Source organism: Geotrypetes seraphini, chromosome 4 (assembly GCF_902459505.1).
Source record: "Geotrypetes seraphini chromosome 4, aGeoSer1.1, whole genome shotgun sequence".
In the NCBI taxonomy this organism is placed as follows: domain Eukaryota; kingdom Metazoa; phylum Chordata; class Amphibia; order Gymnophiona; family Dermophiidae; genus Geotrypetes; species Geotrypetes seraphini.
The window spans coordinates 213215960-213233202 of record NC_047087.1 but is presented as its reverse complement, the minus strand read 5'-3'; the positions used below and the strand labels follow the sequence as shown (position 1 = coordinate 213233202).

The window sequence follows — 17243 nt, the reverse complement described above, 5'->3', positions numbered from 1 at the left end:
GGATACTGGGCATGACGGACTTTTGGTCTGTCCCAAAATAGTAATTATTATGTTCTTATGTACTGCATTAACCTGGTGATGCTGTTTTTATACACCACCTGGTTTGATTAACCCCTGATGCAGCCCTTGCATGGGCAAAACACATCCTGTGTCAGATTTCTGTATGTGCATTGTGTTTCCACTACAATAAATTGATTTTTATGACTTTACTTTGGCTGATCTGCTGTTTCGACCATCATTTTAGATTTTGCAGCCTACTTGCCCTGTTGTTTTTTAGAACTATGAATTGGGAAATAGCCTTGACTATAAAAAAGTTTTAAAGTATCAATCTATATAATAAAACCGTAGGCGGCGCATGCGCAGTCTTATCGGCGTGCTTCCGTGATCCGTATGTCCGTGGCCGCCAAGACTGCAGCATGCCCCGCTCTTTCTACGGCCCCACGCGGCACTTCACTGCATTTTCGCCAGAGCGGTTTGCCCAGATAGGGGAAGCTGAACAGCTCACTCCCGCCTCTGCTCGACTTCCTGTTCACAACCCCCCCACCCCCCAAACAACCGCATAGAAAAACTCACTCCCTGCTCTCCTGCCACGGCGGTTTCTCCACATAGGGAAAAACTCAATCAATGCTTCCTCTACTCGGCACGGCGCTTTACCCGGCAGACATTGAAGAAAAGGTTGCCTCCCCCTGCCGCTCTGAATACCTGACCGGCTAACTTTAAACCCGCGGCTGCAGCTGCTTTGAAGACCTGGCCTGGCCGCCTAACTTTAAAACCACGAGCTAAACAGGTATGTAGTTCTTCCTTTCACCTGAACAAAGCCCATGCAAGTTTGCAGATAAAACTCCCGTCGGGGTAATAGCATGCGCCTTCGGTTGTCAAAGCTATTTCCCGCGAGCTAATAGCATGCGTGTTCCAAGGTTGTCAAAGCAATTTTCCGCATGCGCACGTTCGCATAACAACGAGTGTCCAGTGCCGGTTTAACCTACACAATTCACTCTGTGCCAATTTACGAGTTTTAAACATTTACTCTGTGAGAATTTACTTTTTAGTACTTTCTCTGTGCAACTTTGAAGTTACTCTCTTCAACTTTCCTGATAAAGAAAAAAAAGGTAGGTGGGAGAAGCCCCTTATTCTCACCAAAGCCCCCTGACTTCTCCACACATTACATTACCCTAACATCCCTCTGAGATCTCCACACACACACACATAAGGACAGGGGGTTAGAGAAATACATACAGCAGCCAAGAAGACAGACAGTCAGCAAAACAAAAATCAATCATACAGCGATCAAAATACACACAAACAAAGGCTAAAGAGACAGAAAGCAAAAAAATATAAACATACAGCGACCAATGACACAGAACAAAATAAGAAACACACATAGACAGCGACCAAGCACATAGAAAGACAGACAGTTGGCAGTGAAAGACTGAAAAAAATTACAAAACATACAGTGCCCAAGGACAAATACAGGAACCCCCCCCCCCCCCACATACAGTGACCAAGGAGTTAGACTGTAAAAAAATATATATACAGACATACAGCAACCAAACACACAGACAGACAGAGAACAAGTACATACACAGGGAAAAAACTAACCAAACAGCAACCAAGTGAGATAGACAAGAAAAATTGTTTATAAGGACATTTTATAGATATACACCATTTACAAAAAAAAAATTCTTACAATTCTCTTAATAATAACAATACCAATAAAACCCTTACATACACATGCACACTTTTAACATCCATTCCTGCACATGCACAATATACTATTACCACCAAAAATATAAACATCTAAGCACCAAACATTCCTTTACATTCTTTAATTTCTCAGGGTTTATTATGTTGCCTGGGAAGTATGTCTGTTATATTCAGTTGACTGAGTTTTTACATAGTTTAAACTTTGCTCTACATGTTTGTATGCATTGTTGCTTGGGGAGGGTAGAACATTTTAAAGCTATCATGCTAAGTTTTCTGCAAATTTTATACAATATTAAGATTCTACATCTATTCTAGCACCCGTTAATTTAACGGGCTTAAACACTAGTCCATCTATATATATATAAAATCGGAGGTATGTATGTGTGTATGTGCCGCGATCACGCAAAAACGGCTTGACCGATTTGAACAAAACTTGGTATGCAGATCCTTCACTACCTGGGATGATATGTTCTGGGGGTCTCGCGGCCCACCTGCACACGTGGGCGGAGCTACAAACAGAAAATCAGATTTCACCCATTCATGTCAATGGAAAAAATGTAAAAAGCTGCCATTCTCACTGTAATTCAAAAACGGCTTGACCGATTTGAACGAAACTTGGTATGCAGATCCCTCACTACCTGGGGTGATATGTTCTGGGGGTCTCGCGGCCCACCTGCACACGTGGGCGGAGCTACAAACATAAAATCAGATTTCACCCATTCATGTCAATGGAAAAAATGTAAAAAGCTGCCATTCTCACAGTAATTCAAAAACGGCTTGACCGATTTGAACGAAACTTGGTATGCAGATCCCTCACTACCTGAGGTGATATGTTCTGGGAGTCTCGCGGCCCACCTGCACACGTGGGCGGAGCTACAAACAGAAAATCAGATTTCACCCATTCATGTCAATGGAAAAAATGTAAAAAGCTGCCATTCTCACTGTAATTCAAAAACGGCTTGACCGATTTGAACGAAACTTGGTATGCAGATCCCTCACTACCTGGGGTGATATGTTCTGGGGGTCTCGCGGCCCACCTGCACACGTGGGCGGAGCTACAAACAGAAAATCAGATTTCACCCATTCATGTCAATGGAAAAAATGTAAAAAGCTGCCATTCTCACAGTAATTCAAAAATGGCTTGACCGATTTGAACGAAACTTGGTATGCAGATCCCTCACTACCTGAGGTGATATGTTCTGGGGGTCTCGCGGCCCACCTGCACACGTGGGCGGAGCTACAAACAGAAAATCAGATTTCACCCATTCATGTCAATGGAAAAAATGTAAAAAGCTGCCATTCTCACTGTAATTCAAAAACGGCTTGACCGATTTGAACGAAACTTGGTATGCAGATCCCTCACTACCTGGGGTGATATGTTCTGGGGGTCTCGCGGCCCACCTGCACACGTGGGCGGAGCTACAAACAGAAAATCAGATTTCACCCATTCATGTCAATGGAAAAAATGTAAAAAGCTGCCATTCTCACAGTAATTCAAAAATGGCTTGACCGATTTGAACGAAACTTGGTATGCAGATCCCTCACTACCTGAGGTGATATGTTCTGGGGGTCTCGCGGCCCACCTGCACACGTGGGCGGAGCTACAAACATAAAATCAGATTTCACCCATTCATGTCAATGGAAAAAATGTAAAAAGCTGCCATTCTCACAGTAATTCAAAAACGGCTTGACCGATTTGAACGAAACTTGGTATGCAGATCCCTCACTACCTGAGGTGATATGTTCTGGGGGTCTCGCGGCCCACCTGCACACGTGGGCGGAGCTACAAACATAAAATCAGATTTCACCCATTCATGTCAATGGAAAAAATGTAAAAAGCTGCCATTCTCACAGTAATTCAAAAACGGCTTGACCGATTTGAACGAAACTTGGTATGCAGATCCCTCACTACCTGAGGTGATATGTTCTGGGGGTCTCGCGGCCCACCTGCACACGTGGGCGGAGCTACAAACATAAAATCAGATTTCACCCATTCATGTCAATGGAAATAATGTAAAAAGCTGCCATTCTCACAGTAATTCAAAAACGGCTTGACCGATTTGAACGAAACTTGGTATGCAGATCCCTCACTACCTGGGGTGATATGTTCTGGGGGTCTCGTGGCCCACCTGCACACGTGGGCGGAGCTACAAACAGAAAATCAGATTTCACCCATTCATGTCAATGGAAAAAATGTAAAAAGCTGCCATTCTCACTGTAATTCAAAAACGGCTTGACCGATTTCAACGAAACTTGGTATGCAGATCCCTCACTACCTGGGGTGATATGTTGTGGGGGTCTCGCGGCCCACCTGCACACATGGGCGGAGCTACAAATAGAAAATCAAATTTCACCCATTCATGTCAATGGAAAAAATGTAAAAAGCTGCCATTCTCACAGTAATTCAAAAACGGCTTGACCGATTTGAACGAAACTTGGTATGCAGATCCCTCACTACCTGGGGTGATATGTTCTGGGGGTCTCGTGGCCCACCTGCACACGTGGGCGGAGCTACAAACAGAAAATCAGATTTCACCCATTCATGTCAATGGAAAAAATGTAAAAAGCTGCCATTCTCACTGTAATTCAAAAACGGCTTGACCGATTTGAACGAAACTTGGTATGCAGATCCCTCACTACCTGGGGTGATATGTTCTGGGGGTCTCGCGGCCCACCTGCACACGTGGGCGGAGCTACAAACAGAAAATCAGGTTTCACCCATTTATGTCAATGGAAAAAATGTAAAAAGCTGCCATTCTCACAGTAATTCAAAAACGGCTTGACCGATTTGAACGAAACTTGGTATGCAGATCCCTCACTACCTGAGGTGATATGTTCTGGGGGTCTCGCAGCCCACCTGCACACGTGGGCGGAGCTACAAACATAAAATCAGATTTCACCCATTCTTGTCAATGGAAAAAATTTAAAAAGCTGCCATTCTCCCAGTAATTCAAAAACGGCTTGACCGATTTGAACGAAACTTGGTATGCAGATCCCTCACTACCTGGGGTGATATGTTCTGGGGGTCTCGCGGCCCACCTGCACACGTGGGCGGAGCTAGAAACAGAAAATCAGATTTCACCCATTCATGTCAATGGAAAAAATGTAAAAAGCTGCCATTCTCACAGTAATTCAAAAACGGCTTGACCGATTTGAACGAAACTTGGTATGCAGATCCCTCACTACCTGGGGTGATATGTTCTGGGGGTCTCGCGGCCCACCTGCACACGTGGGCGGAGCTACAAACAGAAAATCAGATTTCACCCATTCATGTCAATGGAAAAAATGTAAAAAACTGCCATTCTCACAGTAATTCAAAAACGGCTTGACCGATTTGAACGAAACTTGGTATGCAGATCCCTCTCTACCTGGGGTGATATGTTCTGGGGGTCTCGCGGCCAACCTGCACACGTGGGCGGAGCTACAAACAGAAAATCAGATTTCACCCATTCATGTCAATGGAAAAAATGTAAAAAGCTGCCATTCTCACTGTAATTCAAAAACGGCTTGACCGATTTGAACGAAACTTGGTATGCAGATCCCTCACTACCTGGGGTGATATGTTCTGGGGGTCTCGCGGCCCACCTGCACACGTGGGCGGAGCTACAAACAGAAAATCAGGTTTCACCCATTCATGTCAATGGAAAAAATGTAAAAAGCTGCCATTCTCACAGTAATTCAAAAACGGCTTGACCGATTTGAACGAAACTTGGTATGCAGATCCCTCACTACCTGGGGTGATATGTTCTGGGGGTCTCGTGGCCCACCTGCACACGTGGGCGGAGCTACAAACAGAAAATCAGATTTCACCCATTCATGTCAATGGAAAAAATGTAAAAAGCTGCCATTCTCACAGTAATTCAAAAACGGCTTGACCGATTTGAACGAAACTTGGTATGCAGATCCCTCACTACCTGGGGTGATATGTACTGGGGGTCTCGCGGCCCACCTGCACATGTGGGCGGAGCTACAAATAGAAAATCAAATTTCACCCATTCATGTCAATGGAAAAAAATGTAAAAAGCTGCCATTCTCACAGTAATTCAAAAACGGCTTGACCGATTTGAACGAAACTTGGTATGCAGATCCCTCACTACCTGGGGTGATATGTTCTGGGAGTCTTGCGGCCCACCTGCACACGTGGGCGGAGCTACAAACAGAAAATCAGATTTCACCCATTCATGTCAATGGAAAAAATGTAAAAAGCTGCCATTCTCACAGTAATTCAAAAACGGCTAGACCGATTTGAACGAAACTTGGTATGCAGATCCCTCACTACCTGGGGTGATATGTTCTGGGGGTCTCGCGGCCCACCTGCACACGTGGGCGGAGCTACAAACAGAAAATCAGATTTCACCCATTCATGTCAATGGAAAAAATGTAAAAAGCTGCCATTCTCACTGTAATTCAAAAACGGCTTGACCGATTTGAACGAAACTTGGTATGCAGATCCCTCACTACCTGGGGTGATATGTTCTGGGGGTCTCGCGGCCCACCTGCACACGTGGGCGGAGCTACAAACAGAAAATCAGGTTTCACCCATTTATGTCAATGGAAAAAAATGTAAAAAGCTGCCATTCTCACAGTAATTCAAAAACGGCTTGACCGATTTGAACGAAACTTGGTATGCAGATCCCTCACTACCTGAGGTGATATGTTCTGGGGGTCTCGCAGCCCACCTGCACACGTGGGCGGAGCTACAAACATAAAATCAGATTTCACCCATTCATGTCAATGGAAAAAATGTAAAAAGCTGCCATTCTCACAGTAATTCAAAAACGGCTTGACCGATTTGAACGAAACTTGGTATGCAGATCCCTCACTACCTGGGGTGATATGTTCTGGGGGTCTCGCGGCCCACCTGCACACGTGGGCGGAGCTACAAACAGAAAATCAGATTTCACCCATTCATGTCAATGGAAAAAATGTAAAAAGCTGCCATTCTCACAGTAATTCAAAAACGGCTTGACCGATTTGAACGAAACTTGGTATGCAGATCCCTCACTACCTGGGGTGATATGTTCTGGGGTTCTCGCGGCCCACCTGCACACGTGGGCGGAGCTACAAACAGAAAATCAGATTTCACCCATTCATGTCAATGGAAAAAATGTAAAAAACTGCCATTCTCACAGTAATTCAAAAACGGCTTGACCGATTTGAACGAAACTTGGTATGCAGATCCCTCTCTACCTGGGGTGATATGTTCTGGGGGTCTCGCGGCCCACCTGCACACGTGGGCGGAGCTACAAACAGAAAATCAGATTTCACCCATTCATGTCAATGGAAAAAATGTAAAAAGCTGCCATTCTCACTGTAATTCAAAAACGGCTTGACCGATTTGAACGAAACTTGGTATGCAGATCCCTCACTACCTGGGGTGATATGTTCTGGGGGTCTCGCGGCCCACCTGCACACGTGGGCGGAGCTACAAACAGAAAATCAGGTTTCACCCATTCATGTCAATGGAAAAAATGTAAAAAGCTGCCATTCTCACAGTAATTCAAAAACGGCTTGACCGATTTGAACGAAACTTGGTATGCAGATCCCTCACTACCTGGGGTGATATGTTCTGGGGGTCTCGTGGCCCACCTGCACACGTGGGCGGAGCTACAAACAGAAAATCAGATTTCACCCATTCATGTCAATGGAAAAAATGTAAAAAGCTGCCATTCTCACAGTAATTCAAAAACGGCTTGACCGATTTGAACGAAACTTGGTATGCAGATCCCTCACTACCTGGGGTGATATGTACTGGGGGTCTCGCGGCCCACCTGCACATGTGGGCGGAGCTACAAATAGAAAATCAAATTTCACCCATTCATGTCAATGGAAAAAATGTAAAAAGCTGCCATTCTCACAGTAATTCAAAAACGGCTTGACCGATTTGAACGAAACTTGGTATGCAGATCCCTCACTACCTGGGGTGATATGTTCTGGGATTCTTGCGGCCCACCTGCACACGTGGGCGGAGCTACAAACAGAAAATCAGATTTCACCCATTCATGTCAATGGAAAAAATGTAAAAAGCTGCCATTCTCACTGTAATTCAAAAACGGCTTGACCAAATTGAACGAAACTTGGTATGCAGATCCCTCACTACCTGGGGTGATATGTTCTGGTGGTCTCACGGCCCACAACTCTATGTTGCTTGCTCAAGGGTGGGTTTCACCCAAGAATTTATATGTTCTTGCTCCTGGAGGTGAAACTAAAAATGTTGTTTATAATCACGTTTTGCGTTAGTTGTATTGTATTCATTTTGTCAAATATTTCACATTATAATTTGAATATTGTACTTTTTATTAAGCTGTAAAAAAATAATTTCATTCACCACTATAAAGTATCTTTATTTGAATCTATTTACAGTGTTATTGCTATAATTAAATACCCGTGCAACGCCGGGGCATCAGCTAGTTTGCTATATAACAAGCCCTAATTTAAAAAAACCACAAAGTCAGAATTTAAGCTTCTATCTATTTTTTACTTGGAACAATTTTTATTGAGTACAGCAGAAACAGAGAAAAAAGGCAATGAATACAACAGAGAACACAAGGGTGCACCAAAAGCCATACATCAAATATACCCCAATCCCCATAACCCCACCACTACCCCAACCTGCCTCCCCACTCTCCCCCTCCACCCCCAGAGCTTCCATCCATTTTAACATGAAGTCAAAAAATGGTAGTTGTGCCTTCAGTTTAACTCATCAATGCATCATATGTTGATCACAAATGGATTGTTCTTGAAATGATATAATCAAAAGTATATCATATTATATCTACTTTGCCTGCATTGTTTAAGTTTATATATATTATAAACCCTCATTTTGCTGCTTATGCATGTGCATTCCCTTGCTCCTATGGCAGGAAGAACCCAGTAGAGAAATGTTGAAATATATACTAGGTGTTAAAACACACTAATTTAAATTGATAAGAAAAATAGCACATTAAAACATTAAACTAATGATATTTTGTGTATTGATACATTTATTACATGCTTTCTTGTGTTTAGCTCAACAAATTAATGGGATATGTGCATGTTTATAAACCTAAAAAGGGGGGGGGGGAGAACTTATCAAGCTGATTTAGGGCCTTAGGTCACATTATTTGCCCTTTAGAACAACATAAAGGGCTCTAACACAGCTTGTTTTACCCTACTACAGTAATATGTAGGTCACTGCAGGTTACATAGTATTGAGATGCCAAATATGTAAATGTATGTAAAGTATCTCATTACTATGTAAAACCAGAATACAATGTGCAGTGTGCACTGGGTTCACACCATACGTCATACTCTGGGCATAAATTGATGATACAATAATCCCAGCTGGGGTTATTTTATCGGGCCAGAAGGTTGTCAGTTTGCTGACTACTATGGTAAATGAATAACACTGCTAATGAGCCACCTCAAAAGCCCCCCCCCCCCTGCCACATGCATGCTCCCTTCCCATTCCCTGTACCTTTTTTCCAGCACGAGCAGCATGCCCACGTTGGTGTCAGCTCACCCACGTTGGTGTCAGCTCACCCTTTGATGTCACTTTCTAGGCATGGGTCCTGGAAATGACATCATAGAGAGTGCCGATGCCAACATGGGTATCAACCTCGCTCCGTGGAAGTAAACAAGGTACAGGGAAAGGCAAGGGGCGCGTACACGCAGCAAGAACAGGAGCGGGAGAGGGGAAGATAGGAAGAAGGGTACCACACCTGGGGCGGACCGCCCCTCCCACTCCTCCATTTCTATGCCACTAGGGTTAAGGGATATCATTGAGGAGGGAGGAGAGGGAATTGGCACGCTTTGATCTTTCAGGCCCAATGCTCATAGGCCACTGGAATAATGCTGTTTACCAAGTGACGCACAAGCACCGTTACTCATTTACCACAGTACTCTTACACTTCATGTCGGTGACTCACTTGATAAATCAGTGGTAAAAGCTTGTCTTTTACTGCATCTTGATAACTCCCTCAAATGTTTCTTATTAATATTTCCATAAAGTTAATGTTTAATTGCACTGAGTTTAAGCAGGAATATTATATGTATTGTTCTAGGATGGAGGTGGAAAGCTCAGAGGCAAGTACCAAGTATTTTCAACTACCACCACAGTCATGGTCTACGTGGAAGACGTTCAGGACACACCTCCCATATTTATTGGAACTCCATATTATGGGTATGTCTATGAAGACACACTACCAGTAAGTAGCTATGCCTTATTAATAATAAATTTGCTCCCAATAATCTCCAGAATCCATTTCAAATGTTCCTGCCTGGCTTTCAAGATCATTCACGGAATCCTGCCTCCTCTTATCCCACTGTCTTTCAACTCCTCCAGTCCCGACTCCTCCAGAACTGCCCAAAGGCTTAAACTAGCCTTCCCCTCTCCACGCGGCATCCACTATTCAGGCAAACTGGGAAAATCCCTTCTCTTCAAAATCACAGGTCTTTGGAACGACCTCACCACCCCGCTGCGGAACCTGAGCTCCCTTCAGTTATTCCGCAAACAACTGAAAACCTGGCTTTTCAGCAAATTGTAGCTCTATCCTTCCCCCCTTTCTCTCCCCCCTTCTACACATAAGTTCATGTAATCCTTTTTCTTCTTCTCTACCCACTATTTTAAGTTCTTGTAAACCGTGTCGAGCTCCATTCTCATGGAGATGATGCGGTATATAAACTTAAGGTTTAGATTAGATTAGATTAGATTAGATTAAAAAAGGACTAGCCATATTGAAATTACCATAGAACTCCCCAAATAAAAACCTAAAATGAGCTGATTTAAATGAGAGCTCAAGCAATAAGATGCAGCAAGATTGGATAGAAGCAAGAAGCAATCCCACCTCTGAAGCATGAGGTGAATCCAATTGCTATAATTTTTTCCAGATGCAGAACATTCTTAAAAGAATTTCCATCTCCTGAATGTCTTGTTGATATTATACAAATGTCTTTGTTATGTTTCATTAATAATACTAAAACCAAAGATTTCCTTTTGGGAATAGTTCCTGTTCATTCAGTTTGACTTGCTCTACCATTTGCTATAAATCATTGTTAAGGGCACACAATCATTCATTACTGACCCAGAGAAAAATAGAGCAGTCTGCTTGGCACACAGGATTTCCTCAAGGGCAATGACTTTCAATGGGTTAGGTTTGCATGTTAACATGACAGTAATGAACTTCACATCTAAGCCACAAAATGTTGAATATGATCTCAGTCTCTCAAATTGACTGTTAACTCTCGCTTAGGAGTAATTTTTACTATTTGCCACATTCTGATCATTTTTCCTTCTTTCTCTTTACATTTAAGCCTGATTTTTCCTCTGGGGGTTTTTTTTTGTCCTTCACCATACATTGGGGATAAATTTATAACAGAGCATCTCAGTGGGAAATACTAAAAGGTGATTATTTTATGCCTATTATAAAGACACAGCAACATCTAATAAAACAACATATGAATATATTAGTAAAACACCATTAATAAACTCGCAGCAGCCATTCAGCTAACGGCTCTGCATGGGGCAGGAGCCTAGGAAGATCGCTCTTGCCCCAGTTCACCAGTGGACCTACCAGGGATTTGAAAGGTACACCGGGGAGGTGGGAGGGAGGTGAATGTTGTTAGAGTTGGCTGGGACAGGCAGCAGGAGGGATCCCTCCAGTCCCAGCCCACCATGAGACTGCGGAATCTCGGGAGGTTGCTGCAAGAACTCAAGGCAGCCATTCAGCTAGCGTATCTGCATGGGGCAGGAGTGTATGAAGATCGCTTCTGCCCCAGTTCACCACTGGATCACCAGGGATTTGAAAGGTACACCGGGGAGGTGGGAGGGAGGTGAAAGTTGTTAGAGTCAGCTGGGACAGGAGATGGGAGGGATTCCTCCAGTTCTGTCCCACCGCTGGATCACCAGGTCTTATGGCAGACCTTGCAGCCTGCAACAGATCCAGGAGGTGGGCGGGTGGGAGCTGACCTGAATTTAAACTGAGACCCCCTCTTTTTGGGCCCAAAAATCTTAGTTTATATTTGAGTATATACAGTAAGTTAGGCACCTACATCAGCTAGGCGTGCTGATGTCGGTGTCTAACTTCAGGCAGAGTATATAGAATTTGCCAGTAAGGGTTTCATTTTCTTATCTACCTGAGCATGCAAAAGAGTATATTAAATGCTCAAGTATGTACTTATAAAATGCCCCAGGGCTATGGGCTCCTTTTACAAAGGTGCGTTAGGGCCTTAACCTCCTTTTAAGCAGGTGGCAATTTTTCAGCTAGTGCGTGCTATAGCGCACGCTAATCTTGTATATGCGCTAAAAACGCTAGCACACCTTAGTAAAAGGAGCCCTATATGTTCTTAAAAGTTGATGATAGGAAAAGAAAGTACATACTTTTACATGCCTTACAGAGAAGCATTCCAGGAGCAGAGAATAAAAGTTAGTGTACCCTCTATTGCCCAGACAAAAGATTGTAAGCCCATCAGAGACAGAAAAGGTGCCTGCATATAATAATACATGTAAATTATTTTGGTTGTACTAAAGAAAGGCAGTATATCAAATCCATGACCCTTCACATGCTTAATATATATGAGTCAATTCTTACTTGTGTAAGCACATACAAACTTTCACCTGTCTTGGAGCAGGAATTTGTGGGAACTACTTATTGCCCTTGTTAAACAGGAATATACCATATATATATATTCTGTATGTTGCTTTTCCTGTCTAGTTAACCAGTTATAAAATTAACCCCAAGGGGTCAAGTATTTTTTCCATTTTTGTGATATCTTTGTTGTTGCTAAGTAAAACAATTAGCCAAAATGTCTCATACAGGTGTACGCAGAAAGTCAAAAGCAGAACTTGGACATGAACTTATGAGGGGTCACTGAAAAGTTCTGTATTTTTCCGATGGAACGAAAAAGGTAGAAAATCACTGGATTAAGGGGGCCTTTTACTAAGGCGCGCTAGCCGATTTAGCATGTGCTAAATATTAGTGCGGCCATATAATGGGTGTGTTAGCATTTAGCACGTGCTAAATCGGCTAGCGTTCCTTAGTAAAAGACCCTCTAATTGCATTAGTGTGCACTATCAATTAGCATATGTTGAACGCTAAAGATGCCCATTATATCCCTATGGGTGTCTTTAGCTTATATCCCTATGGGTGTCTTTAGCGTTTAGTGTACAGTAATTGTTATCACATGTGCTAATGCACTTAATACCCTTTGATGAATTTAGCACATATTAACCAATGAATCAATATGCATAAAGTTGATTTCCATTCTATAAAAGGTTCTAGTGTGCATTACATTTTTTTTTGTATTAATAAAATAATGTTAATCCAAAAATATGACTAAACTTTGGGCAGGGGGAAAGTCATGATATGATCCAAAAAAATGAACTGAAGATGTTTTCCAGCTATATACTTAGGAAATATTACTTCTTAACATACAGCGCTTGTAAATACTGTAGCTATTTTATTTATTTATTTAATTTGTTTTATATCCCATCCTCCCCAATGAACTCAAAATGGGTTACAGGTTGACATACATAAAAATAGTCAAAGTGGGTTACAAGTTCACATACATATAGTACAAATTATTTATTCTAATTCAATATATAATTGGCACACATATAATACAGATTACTCAGAGTAATTCAGATCCATATACATTTAGGCCCTGATTCTGCAAAGTGCGTCCTGATTGTAGGCAGCTGTAGGCGTCCTACAGCTGTCTAATCAGCCAATCGGGAGGCACGTTTTCTAAAAAAATGCTCCCCAGGCAGGCCGCCTATATTGAAGGCATCTCCGGGAGCCTAGGGAGGCCCACAAGCCTGTCTAAGTTCGCCTAAGGCTAGGCGGTAGCCTTAGGCGAAACAAGGCGGCCCTGCGCGTCTCCCTAGCAGAGCAGGAGACGCTTACAATATAGGCTAGCAAAATGCTGGCTTACATGGTAAGTAGACGCGGCCGCTATACTTTATCGTGGCAAGGGATCTCCCTGCCACGATTAGTATAGCGGCCGCAGCTACAGCCGCCAGTCTCCCCAACCCCCTCGACATTCGTGGCAGGAGGGTGCCCAACCCCTCCTGCCGAAATAACCCGCCCCCCAAAGATCGCCGGCAGGAGGGTACCCAACCCCTCCTGCCGGACCCCCCCTCAATGACCCCCCCAAACAAAATGCCCCAACCGCCCTCCCCAGACCTCCCCAACAGCCTCCCCGAAGATCGCCAGCAGGAGGGTGCCCAACCCCTCCTGCCGGATCCCCCCCAATGAACCCCCACTCCAGAACTCCCCTCAAGCTTACTGCCAAGTTGTCCGAATGGGTCTTTGCATCGTCCAACCAGCAGACCTGCCTCTGTCCAAATGAGGCGGACCCACCCCTCCCCTGCCCAACCCACAGGATCCTGATTGGCCCAAGCCCCGCTATAGGAGGGGTCTTAGGCGCTTGGGCCAATCAGGCTCTAGGTTGGGCAGGGGAGGGGCGGGCCCGCCTCATTTGCTATGTTTTGTACACATTGAAGACATTGTAGATTTTTTTGCTGTCTGTCTGATGGAACTAAATGAGCGGTAGAACATATACCTCACCGGTTTGCAGTAAAAATCTCTACTGCAGTTTAATAAAAGGAGCCCTTAATGATCAAATCACAGCATTTAAAGCAGATTCCAGAAAGAACTCTCATATTGCCATGCTCAAACATGTAAAAATCTATAGAAATGAATGATAATTATGAAAAACATAATGTAGACTTTGGCATGCTGGTACACATAGATGCTGTAAATATTCTCAAGTTTGTGCTATTTTTCTGTAGGGATCTGAAATATTAACAGTTGTGGCTTATGATGGAGATCAGGGCAACCCTAATACTGTTCATTACTTCCTTGTGAATGGTGAGTGCAATTTATTTGAACTACAAAGAAATACCTAAGTACTATGAATGTTTCTCATCCTACCTTTTTAAAATTTTTTTTATTATTTATCACTTTTCTTATTAACAATTAAGTATAATATATAACAACTTGAATTAGATCAATAGTTCCCAAAAGTAAAAGAAAAAACAAAACAGAAAAGTTTCTATTCACTTATATCGACCAGAATACTTTGAGAACGGACTTCAAGAAATAAAAAGAAATTATACAATTAATCAAGCGAGAAAACAGCAATACTCAGTTGGCACTAAAGCCGGATTATGATAAATTACATATCTTAAGTTACAGATGTTGCACCCTCTCTAGATTCTACAAATTCTAACAGCTGTTTAGGCTCCAAAAACAAGTAATTATTTGTCTGATACGTAATAAAGCATTTCACAGGAAATTTCAACAAAAAAGTTGCCCCCAGGGCTAGGACTCTTGGTCTTAATGCCAAGAGTTCCTTTCTACGCTTCTGGGATCTCTGAGACATATCAGGAAATATTCGCATGAGAAAAAAGAGTCAGATATCTTCATCTAATAATAAACTTTTATTAATCATGACTGGAGTCGCCATTCAACAAATCACTACCAATTGGAAGGATTGCAGTAGACTTAATTTCAATTTTTGGTGGAACTCATTATGTCACATGTTTAAAATGGAAAGATCACTAGCTGTACAAAATGGAAACTATAAGACCTTTTTTAAAATCTGGGAACCATTGACATCTTTTTGTGATGATTAAATACCATTTTTCCTATTTTTCATTGAAATATACACCTTAAAATATTAGAGAGGGGAAGGGTTTTTATTATATTGTTCATTTTTATAATTTTGGGGAAGTGGGGAGGGATATGGGTTTACATATATAATTTATGTTTTTCTTGTTAGATTTTCAAGTGATGATTTCAATATTATCTATGGGTATATTTGTACACTTGTTAAAAGTTTTACATGGAGTAAAGATTGTTAGTATAGGGATGGGGTGGTATGTTAAGTGTTTTATTGGATTTATTTTGATGAATGAAATGGGTGGGGGAGGGGATACTCATATGCTTTTAGACATTAATTGTTAAGAATGTCAAATGATTTGTACGAATTTTCTGTTTGAATATTGTACACTTGGTGCAAGATTTGAAAATGAATAAAGATTTTAAAAAAAAAAAAAAGGAAATATTTGCATTGTAGAGCCCAAAAACTGATCATTTATATGTTGAAAATAAAGATGCAATATATATTCTTTATCACTTTCCAAAGCAAGAGTTATCAGCAAGGTTTTCCTTTCTGTTATGACCTCAAGCGAACATTCCAAAAAGCTGTTAAATTCATATCCACCACTTTATCAACTTCAGCCTCTTTAGGGGTAGAAACTCCTGCTGGTTTCTTCATTTGAAGGTAGTTAGCTTTCACAATCGGAGGCAAAGTATCCGCTGGAATAGCAAGAATTTCTGTAAAGTACTTTCTTACCATCTCCAATGGAGAAATCAAAGGACACTTAGGAAAACCAAAAGTCTCAGGTTATTTTTTCTTAATTGATTTTCAAAAGATTCCATTTTCCTTGCCATAAAAGTTCTTTCCTTCACCAATTCATTTTCTACTACCTTCATATCTCGAATCTTTTCTTCTTGTTTCTCCAACTTTTCATTTACCTTTGTAAGGGCTAAACTTTGTTGTTCAACTTTGGAAAAAATAGTTCCACAATCAATACTTAAATTTGAAAAAGAAAGTTTGAGGTTGGCATCCATTACTGATATGGTCTGCCATAATGCTTCCAAATCGATTTTTTGTTTTGTTTTTCAAGCAACCCAAAATGAATGGAAGAAACTCCAGAAGCACCTCTCACCTTTGCTCCAGTGCTTGGCAGTTCTTCTACTGTTCCTTCTCCTAAAGAAGTTGGTACAGAAGAGCCTCCAACACTGAGGTCCGAAATCTCCATTTTGGGTTCGGCTAACTCAGTCTTTCCAAGCACTGGTGTGCTTCCTGGTTGGGGTGGGACCAGCCGCTGCTCCGGGCTTAGAGATGCCCGGTCAGAGTGGAAGCCAGGATCACCCGAAATCAACGGGCTCTCCCCCGAAGTAGTGCAAACCGGTTCACTGGAGAGGGAAAAGGCTGCTGGTAAGGTCGTTTGCCTCAGACGCTGTGGGACCTCCACCACTGCTGGAGGATTAGAGTGCAGGGTTCCCTTCCTCTTTCCCATAACAACGGAAAAGGCCGCTGGTGCTGTACCGAGTGAAACGCCGACTGCTCAGAGCCTCCCTCAGGCATCTGCTCTCGACGCCATCTTAGCCCGATCTCCTTATCCTACCTTTCTTTATAGACATTGAGGGCCATTTTTGATAGTTCATCTAAGTCCGATTTGGACATCCTGAGATGTGTGTCCAAAATTCAGATGCCAAAAGCGTCCATTTTTGAAACTGCTAGACATCCATCTTTTTTTTAATGATCTATTTAGATTTCTTGGTCATCAGGACATGCAACCTTGGGATGCCTATCTTTTTTGACCATTTTGGAACACAAAAACATCCAAGTTCTAAATGTCCAAACCCAAGCCAGAAGAACAGTAGGACACCTTAGAGGGTACCGCAGTGAACTTTGCATAAAGGGTGTCAGGTACACATTTCACCATAACCCCCTTATAATATAAGATGAGCCTTCTAAAACTCCCCAAA

General features: G+C 42.4%; 1 protein-coding gene across 1 annotated transcript in view; it reads left to right on the top strand.

The window, feature by feature from the left end:
- The window catches only part of CDHR1 (cadherin related family member 1), a 197983-nt gene that overhangs the window by 100865 nt on the left and 79875 nt on the right, over window positions 1–17243 (top strand). The window contains exons 8-9 of the mRNA XM_033943576.1: window positions 9747–9890; window positions 14474–14556. Of these exons, the coding sequence (XP_033799467.1) occupies window positions 9747–9890; window positions 14474–14556 (227 nt within the window). The remainder of the gene's footprint in view (window positions 1–9746; window positions 9891–14473; window positions 14557–17243) is intronic.